This window comes from Onychostruthus taczanowskii, unplaced genomic scaffold (assembly GCF_017590055.1).
Source record: "Onychostruthus taczanowskii isolate IOZ18803 unplaced genomic scaffold, ASM1759005v1 scaffold23, whole genome shotgun sequence".
Lineage (NCBI taxonomy): Eukaryota > Metazoa > Chordata > Aves > Passeriformes > Passeridae > Onychostruthus > Onychostruthus taczanowskii.
Genome location: NW_024499573.1, coordinates 11,664,681 through 11,673,835, shown reverse-complemented (window position 1 = coordinate 11,673,835; position 9,155 = coordinate 11,664,681). Strand labels below are relative to the sequence as shown.

Genomic DNA, 9,155 nt, shown 5'->3' with positions numbered 1-9,155 from the left:
CCAGACAGTGTAGTCCATCAAAACGTTTTTCAAAGCATTTGAAATTAGCGTTAACTTTAACAAGATCAGTTTTGCACTTTTCTCTCTTTGCGCTGAGCTCAATGTTATCAGAAGCACATCAAACCAAAACATATTCCCTTACATCAAACTTGCCTCCATGCTGCCCTTCTAACATTTTATCTTGGTTTTTGTTTTCAAGGGCACATCATAGCAGTTTCCCAGAAAAGCCCAAGGCATGGATGCTCAGGTGACAGCGTTGGCAGTGGTGGCACTGCTCGCCCTGGCCGACGCTGCGCTGCTGAAGCCGGCACGGGCCCCTCCGGTCCTGCACAAGCCCTTCGTGGTCGTTTGGAACGCGCCCACCGAGCAGTGCCGGCTGCGCTACAAGGTGGACCTGGATCTCGGTGTTTTTGACATTGCATCCAACATCAATGAGACTCTGAGTGGATCCAACGTGACAATCTTCTATCACACCCATTTGGGACACTACCCCTACTACTCAGATAATGGAGATCCCGTTAATGGAGGGCTGCCCCAGAACGAAAGTCTTATCAAACACCTTAGCAAAGCAAAGTCTGACATTGACTATTGCATACCCATGAAGAAATTTCAGGGACTTGCAGTCATCGATTGGGAAAACTGGAGGCCCCAGTGGGATAGGAACTGGGGCAATAAAAGCATCTATAGAAATAAATCTCTGGAGATTGTTAGGAGACGGCATCCTCAGTGGTCAGAGGACAAAATTAGGAAAGTGGCTAAAGAGGAATTTGAAAATGCTGGCAGGAGTTTTATGAATAACACCATCCTTCTGGCTGAGCACATGAGACCAGACGGTTTGTGGGGTTACTATCTTTACCCAGACTGCTACAATTACGATTACAAAGAACACCCCCAAACATACACAGGGAAATGCCCACCCATCGAGTCTTTCCGCAACGACCTCCTGCTTTGGCTGTGGAAGGAAAGCACTGCTCTCTACCCTTCTATATACCTGGATTATATTCTGAAGTCAAGTCCAAATGCGCTAAAATTTGTTCACTATCGGGTTAAAGAGGCAATACGTATTGCCTCAATTGCTAGAAAAGACTATGTTTTGCCTGTATTTGTTTACTCCAGACCATTTTATGCCTATACTTTTCATGTTTTAACAGAGGTAAGCAGACAGACTTCTTTCAAAATGTAGGAATTAGAAATAGCCTCTTAGAAGAAATATGTTCTAACAGCACTTACACATTTGTTTTTCACATTTAAGGCAGACCCCTCAGAGGAAGTACTGTACTCACAGTACAAAACTTTATGCCTTTCAAGAGTTAATCTTGCAGTGGTTTGGTCTACCTCTGTGAGATAGCATTGTATATTTTTAATGAAGGTACAAAGAAATATGTTCCTTAAGGAAGTAATTCATTCTGATATTTTTATTTTTCAGGGTAGCTTGTGAAATGAACTTGACAGATATTGTGACATTTAAAATTAATTAGTGCAATGGAAAGATAAAGTTTCATGACAAAGGATCCTCAGGGCTTTTTTTTTTCTTTATGCAAATGTAAATTCATTCAATATAGAAATAAACTAGTTCAAGTAAAGCAATCTGTCCTGGAGTTCTTAACTCCTGCATGATGAGCATTGGCCATCTATTTCACTTTTCAGAAGTACAACATGTTCATGTCTAACATTTAATGCTAAACTGTGGTGTCCTTTTATCAAAGAAACCCAGTTTTTGAGTCATGCAATGTTCCATTAACCTGTGTTCAAGTGCATTAAATATGTAGTGGCCACAACACTGATGGTAAATTATACATGTGAAAATCTCAGACTTTCTGGATATGTAATGATGATTATTGCCCCAAATTTGTTTATGCACATAATAGAGATGCACAGATGCACAGACACTTATTCTCTAATAATTGCTTCAAGTGCCAACAGCTTTTATTTGGTTTCTATCAATTCCATGAGAAAGGAGAAAATCTGAGACCGGGAACTCATGGAAATAACCCCTTGATGAAAAAGGGCATCTGGGGGTTCTCCCTCCCTTTATTTTATGGAGACCTGTGTGAGACATTCCTTCTAATGTTGCCAGAGACAAGTTCCTGACTCAAACCAGAACAGAAAAAGGGGGAGAACTGGCAAGGGAAAAGGCAAAGTTCAGTCCAGTGAGCCACAGGCTGTGGGGGGCTTCAGCCTGGGTCTGGAGCTGAGGAGGTGCAGCAGATCCCTGAGAGCCTGAGAAATGTTTCAAGCTGACCCCAGGAAGAAAATTATACTTTCGGGCTGCCCCTGAGAAGCAAATAGTACATAGAACTAATCAGCAATTTGGTCTCATTCATTTTCAGCAACCAGGAACTCTTGGAGCTGTTTTCTCTGTGGAAATCACAGGTGCTAGCTGACTCAGAAATTGTGGGCAGATAGGCCAGCCTAGTCCTGAAGGCAAGGAGTCACTGGGGTCAGCACAGGCAGGATGTCACCCAGAACACCTTCACTGAAGAACTCAGGCTAGGAAGTACATAAGAATTCTTCAAATGCAGTCTCTAATAATACATTTTTATAAAATTAATTAGTGTCTTGATCAATATAAAAATACCATGAATGTTACTGAAAGTCACAAAAACTAGCATGCTGTTACCAGTTATGTGTGAGTTCAAAATCTGAGGTAGTACATAGCTACTGTTTTACCTTAAGATATTTTCTGAACAGTACAGTAGTAATTTGTAGTGATGCTTCTCTCAGGTTACATTCTTTAACTCACCAGCTTGCTTTCCAGTTGCATGTAGCCATTTACTTTTAGATATTTGAAAGATTGCTTTACAACTTTAAAAAGATCTTTACATAGTCAGAGAAACATATTTGGATTATGCTCCACTACATATTTTCTAGTAAGGACAGCATGAGCAGGGTACTCAGCATGGGACAGCGTTTAATGTGGCCAGACTACTCACATAATCTGTGAGAACAACTTGGGGTCTGACAGGAACTTGCAGGTTTGTATTTAAAAACATAGAAATGATCCAAAAAATATTGTTCTTTTATTCTTTCATAGCCCTGGAGCCACCAGGATGATTTAAATGTGGAGGGTTTGTATGTTCAGGTTTTAGACTAGGTTGGTGCTTCTCATTTGACCCATGCCAAGCCCTTAAGAGATGCTCACAAAGTTACAAACAAGGCATGAAACCTCTGAGCTCCAGAAACAATGTGCATGAAGGTGGCAAGGAATGGTCCCAGGACAATGACATCCAGGCTAAATGGCCACAGAAAAATCAGGACAGTGGGCAGATGGGATAGTTACCTGACCTCTGGCAGGGACTGGGCCAGGACAACCACAGCCTTGCTCCATCGAGCTGTGCAAGAGCTGTGCTTTCTATTCCAACAGAAACACTACTGACATTCAAGACTTGTGTGCAAAGCCTTCTGTACAAAGGGTTTATGTGAAATTGCACAGTGGAGTCAGAAAAAGTGGTTGTGAGTCAGAGTCACTGAGGGAGAGACACAGGTCTATCAAACCTTCAGAAAGATGAATGGCCCAGGTCCCAGACAGATGCTGTAGCTGTGTGTGCTGTACCTTTCACGCTGACTGCATCTGGAAATCAGGTGAGTTGTGCATGAGGTGCCTGAGAAATTAATCCTGCTTTTTGTCTTGGAAACAATTTATAAATTCTGCACTGGGATCCAAATCATTACAAAAGGTTTTTGTATTTGCTATAAATGTGTATAAGTAGTTTGCCATCTGTAGGGTATTGAGAAACTTTCTGCTTAGACAATTCACTACTAAACATGTGGGGGAGGGAAGTTGCACAGTAGCATCTGTGCTTCCTGACTAGATGGCTGAAATCATTAATAAAGCAGGATGACAACTGGCAAATTATTAATAATGAATAGCAGTCCTGTTGTTCCCCTACAGATAGTCTTTGATGACCAGGTGTGCATGTGTATAGAGACCAACCCCTGCAGCCATGCCAGGCTTGAACTACTATTGCTGAACACAGAAAACTCTCATCTGTAACAATCTTCAAGATTACAGATATTTTTCTTTCCTCAACATGTAACTAAAATTGACTGTCTTGTTTCACATTCATCTTGAGCTCTAAAACTAATGGTTTAGTTCACCTCCTAGTCTTTTAAGGCCCAGTGCAGTGACTTGGGTGATCTAAATACAGAGAAACATTGACAGACAGTGGAGCCTCCTCGTCCCTGCCGAATCAGGTGTCCATTTGGGAGCAGCCCAGCCTAGTCTTAAGGACCTTAGGTAATTGCACACTGCTCCCAAAAGCTTGAACAAAAATGAGCATCACAAGGGAAGAAGCTTGTTGACTTGTTAATCACTTAGACAAATACCAGTTGCCAAAATCTGATACAAGAAACAAATTAGGATTCCCCAGCTAGACAAATGATAAGATATTAATATTTAAAATATCTATTTTTTTAATTGCATGTTTTCTTCCATATGAGGCTTTTATTACACTCTCAAAGAAGAGCCATTCCAGTGAGCCCCACCAATGCCAGGCTGTGCTGTGTGAGAAGGGGCACATGGTTCAGTCCCAAAGCCAGGACTGCTGTGTCTGAGGCTGCTGGTGGAGTTCATGTGCCTCACTCAGTCCTTCACTATTAACCCAAATTTATCATAAGCTGTACTTGGGTTCCCACTTATTTCTCTTTCTCTCCTTTGAGCATTCATTGACTTGGTGCAAAGTGAAATGGTATCAGACAGAGATGTCATCTGAAACCTCATGATGAATGTAACCCTCTCCACAGGGTTATCTGGAGATTATGTATCAGACCAGCTCTTTCTATTTCTCTCCTTCTGGGAAGGACTCTGAGCACGTGACCTTTGTTTCAAAGAATACAAAAAGAGGAAATGTAAGATGTAAGGAAAGCATTTAAATGAAGTCCCACTATACAATATTATTGTGGTAAACTGCTGTTTTCACCAGCATCTAGCACCCGTGCAGGTGCTGTAAGAGTCCTTTAAGAATCCCTAGGAAAACATACCTTCCAATAAAATGCCAAATTTTGGCCTTAGCCAAAGATAAGTGCTGAGTTTCTCAGTGTTGTCAAGGTGGCAATTCTAGATTGCAGGAAAGAGGAAGAGTAGGCGCCTAAGGTGTGAAATTATCAGTACCATTGAACTTCACACATCTAGAGGCCCAGATGAACTTTAAGGATTAGTTTTGTCAGTTTTATATCCATATGAATTAGACATGTAGTGCTGTAATATTTTTGTGGATCTGATAAAACTAACAAAAGAAAAATGAGGAATATGGGGTTATAAAAACTAGATTTACTGACTTCTGGTCAAGCACTCTAATTCCCAGAGCATATTATTTACAAAAAATTTATTTCAGGGTTTTCTCAGGTCCTAGTTCATCCAGCAATACTAAATATTTATTGATTATTTGTTCTGGAGGTCTGATAAGTTTTAATTCATTTTTTAATGAGGTATGAAATGTGTTAGTGCAAAATCACTCTACTGTCATGTGAGTAATGTAGAATCACAGTCCAGTCTTTGCATCTGGGTAAACTTCATACAATGTTTTGCAGATGATGAAGGCCTGGGAACTCTCATTACCAACACAACAGTCAGAATTTTGCATTCTTCTAACACTTGATATTTTGAACTTTAATTAGCATACTCCTTTTTTAAAGAAAAAAATGATTAATTAATTAATTCCTGTAGGAAATACCCATCCTCCTTAACCCCATTGAATACAACAACACCTGCAGTCCACACCACTATCCTTTAAAAAGTACTACTCATCTGTATACTTTTAAGAGTCTCTAAAAGACTGTTTGGGTGATCAGCAGCAACAGGAGCTTCAGGCAAGGCCAGTTACACCTTAAATCACTCTGAACTCTGCACTAAGAACCAGTAGGCAAGCTCTACTCTTCCAGACTTTTGTAGGTTCTCCTGCACTTTTTTGTCCAACCTTTCATTGAGGGTCAAATTCCCTCTAAATTCTCTGTAATTGTCTTGAGCTCTTCAGCGGCTTCTTCCTTTCCCATTATATTTATTTGTGGCTTTTTTTTTGTATCTCTCAGGCCACAGATGTTTCAGGAATGGAAATTCCATAACTATGCATTGATAAATCAATGCAGGCCCATTTACACAGAGGAATATGTTATTTAGTAGTAATTAATAATAACACAGTTCTTCCATTCTGTAATTTTGCTTTTCTAAATTTGCCACCACTGTACTGAGATAATTTGGCTGGTATTTTTGATTCTTCTCTAAAAGAGTTGCAAAGACTGTATAAAAGACCATAAGTATATTTTAAAAGGAATTTTCTCTTTTTCAAATTGAGAAATATTGTAATGTCTGTCATTACAAATACTGATCAGGAATTACTTTTTAATCAGTTATTGAAGACAGAAATGGTTTTTTATGTAAATGAGTATGCCTCGGAATTTGGGGGAAGAAGTTCCTTCCTACATATTTTTGAAGATTTAATTGCATTTTTCTAGACACAGTATTCATAATCTCAGAGAATGATTTAAGACACTTGCAAGATACATTGCCATGTGGTTGGTAAGGCACTGGTGACTGCTGTTGCACACTCAGGCTACTCTGGTAGAGTTGTATTATTGCTATTGCTATAACTCAGCTGCTTATTGGTTCAATTCTAAAAGTGGACATGGTTAAATATGCAGGTGTGTGCATTTGGCTTTTTTCCCCCCACTTGGCACTTGTAGCAGGGAGAGGTTCATTTTTCAAATATATGTTTCTTGGACTAATGGCACTCATGCTGGCAGAAGCATCAGCCCTGTTTGTAACATGGCTAAAGCAGCACGAGTTGGACCCTGCCTAAAGCCATCAGCTGCAGCTAGACACTGTAAGGGTGATCCACTGATGTGTGATCAGACTGAACACCACTTGCCAAAAATGTTACCTAGGTAGGTTTGGTAATCATTCAAAGACTAGTACATAAAACAGATCACTAAATTCTTACTCCACTGGCTTGGTTGGAGGAACCCTTGTGAATAAATGATAAATATTTCATTATTTAAGAGGCACACTGATGAATGCCACCTATACGAACCTTTGTACAGAGATACAGAAGAGCTTTCTAAACTAAACAGTGATTTTATTGAGAAGAATATACCGCAGGACCAATGTTCCCTCTGGGAAAAAAAAAGGAAGCCATGCCCATATCCCAATGCTTTTTTTACTTTAACTTTTGTATATTTGTTTTTCTCATGTGTGGATTTGGCTTTCTTTTTCAGAGGGATCTGGTCAATACCATCGGGGAAAGCGCTGCGTTGGGAGCAGCTGGAGTTGTTCTCTGGGGCAGTATGCAGTACGCCAGCTCAAAGGTCGGTCAGATCAGTTTGCCAGTTCTCAGGAATCACCTCAGTACCTCTTGTCTGGCACCACACCCTCCATATCTATCTTTATCAGTGCCATCAGCCAGCAGCTGAGGATGCAATAATTTCAGGTCTCATTAATTCTGTTAGGCTGACAAGTCCTGTTGCTCCAGAGCACATTGCTTTGGGCAGGTCATTTGTAGCTTGGGGGAATAGTGAGTCCAGGTGAGGAGAAAGATGTGTTTCAAAGCAATGCCATACAAATATAAGCACAGCTTGTTTTACAGTGTTCTACTTTGTAACTACAGCAGTTGTCCAGATGGACTGGGAAGGAATGGAGCCTGGAAGTGAGGTATTTTCTCCAGTGCTAATCTTGAAATGCTACATGGAAAATAATGTCACAAGACAAGCCCTAGTTACTTCTCCCAGATTCTTCAGACTTTCGTAAATAAATCTTCTTGAGGAGAGGGGAGGCAGGACTGGAGTTTCCCAGGAGGCATGGCAAGATAACCCCCATTCCTAAACCTGGCCTTTGGTGCACAGGTTTTCTTGCAGTTTGCTGTCCTACTCCTGAAGTCTCTGGCAAAGTACTACTGACTTGGTCAGAGGAACCAGGAAATCTGAACTGAAACTTTCCAATTGCAATTGCAGCAACTTCTGTGCTGGTTTATGAATATTATGTGGCTCCTGGTCAACTGAAGGTATTGGAGTGATCAGGGCCAGAGTGATGACTTAATTTCTGCTTTAAAACCTGTTAAAACATGCACTTCTCCTAGTCAGCAGTTACCAGAAATTTCTGCTTAAGCAACCAGTTAGTCTCAGATATGAACCATATGACCTCTCTGCTTCCTGCGACTCCTCCCTAGTCTCACACTATATGTTCCTACCAGGCACTCAAATAGAAACTATAGCAGAGGTCAATACTTTTCTAATCTTACACATGGAAATAAACTCATTTAAACCAAATAGATCCCTGAAGTATGTAAGTCCAACAAGATTTATCTTAATGGATTACTTTAGAAAAGAACAGTTTAGTACTTGCATCTTTCTAGACACAATAAACTTGGACATAGTGCTAGATACTAGAAATGTGTTGTGCTTGTTTGTTTTTCCCAGGAGAGCTGCTTAACGGTGAAGCGGTACATCGACGGACCTTTGGGACATTATGTCATTAATGTGACCTCAGCAGCCAAGCTCTGCAGCAAAGTCCTGTGCAAGAAGAATGGCAGATGCATCCGCAAGAACAGCGACTCCTCTGCCTACCTCCATTTGTCACCCGCTGATTTTAAGATCCACGACCGTCACTCAGAGAGGGGCCCCAGGTTCCAGGTGACTGGTAAACCCAGCCTGGAGAGTATTGAAGCCATGAAGCAGAGGTTTATTTGTCAGTGTTACCAGGGCTGGACAGGAATATTTTGTGAATTGCCTGACCAAAGGCTATTGGAACACTGGGTTCGTGTGGTGTTTAGTAGATCAAGAAAACAAAGCCTTTTTATCTTCCTCTTAGGAGCCATGCAGCTTCTTCTGCTTTGTTCTACACATTAAGGTCTTCTAAGGAAGTGCAAGGGAATAAAAATGGTGCCTCTAAGAGTCCTGTTTTTAAAAAAAAATATTGTAAAGGGAAAAGGCATTCTTGATTAAATGATTTTATTCTGTTTTAGTAATTTTCTACTCCTGGAATTTTTTTAGACATTAAAAATTTTGAAAGCATTTTTTACCTGCTCATTTACTCCTACCTTGTGTTTCACTCATGTGTTTGACAGATAAAGATTCTGTTGTTGCAGTGGAAATTTTACCTGAGGAAAAAAGTTGAATGAACTTGTACAATGATTCAGCCATGTAGAAGTTTAAAAAGAAGAACACAG

The 9,155-nt window shown here is 40.4% G+C and overlaps 1 protein-coding gene across 1 annotated transcript; it reads left to right on the top strand.

The window, feature by feature from the left end:
* The first annotated feature begins 235 nt into the window (after window positions 1-235).
* Window positions 236-8,835, top strand: LOC121336367 (hyaluronidase-1-like). Its single transcript, XM_041405442.1, has 3 exons — window positions 236-1,153; window positions 7,210-7,299; window positions 8,407-8,835. The coding sequence occupies exons 1-3, from the start codon at window positions 236-238 to the stop codon at window positions 8,833-8,835; spliced, it is 1,437 nt and encodes a 478-aa protein (XP_041261376.1).
* The last annotated feature ends 320 nt before the right edge of the window (window positions 8,836-9,155 follow it).

Excerpts from the sequence above, each read along its gene's own strand:
- LOC121336367 (XM_041405442.1), top strand. The coding sequence starts at position 236 with ATGGATGCTCAGGTGACAGCGTTGGCAGTGGTGGCACTGCTCGCCCTG. Across the intron at positions 1,154-7,209 it reads CTTTTCATGTTTTAACAGAG|AGGGATCTGGTCAATACCAT; the intron begins GTAAGCAGACAG and ends TTTCTTTTTCAG. Across the intron at positions 7,300-8,406 it reads TGCAGTACGCCAGCTCAAAG|GAGAGCTGCTTAACGGTGAA; the intron begins GTCGGTCAGATC and ends TGTTTTTCCCAG.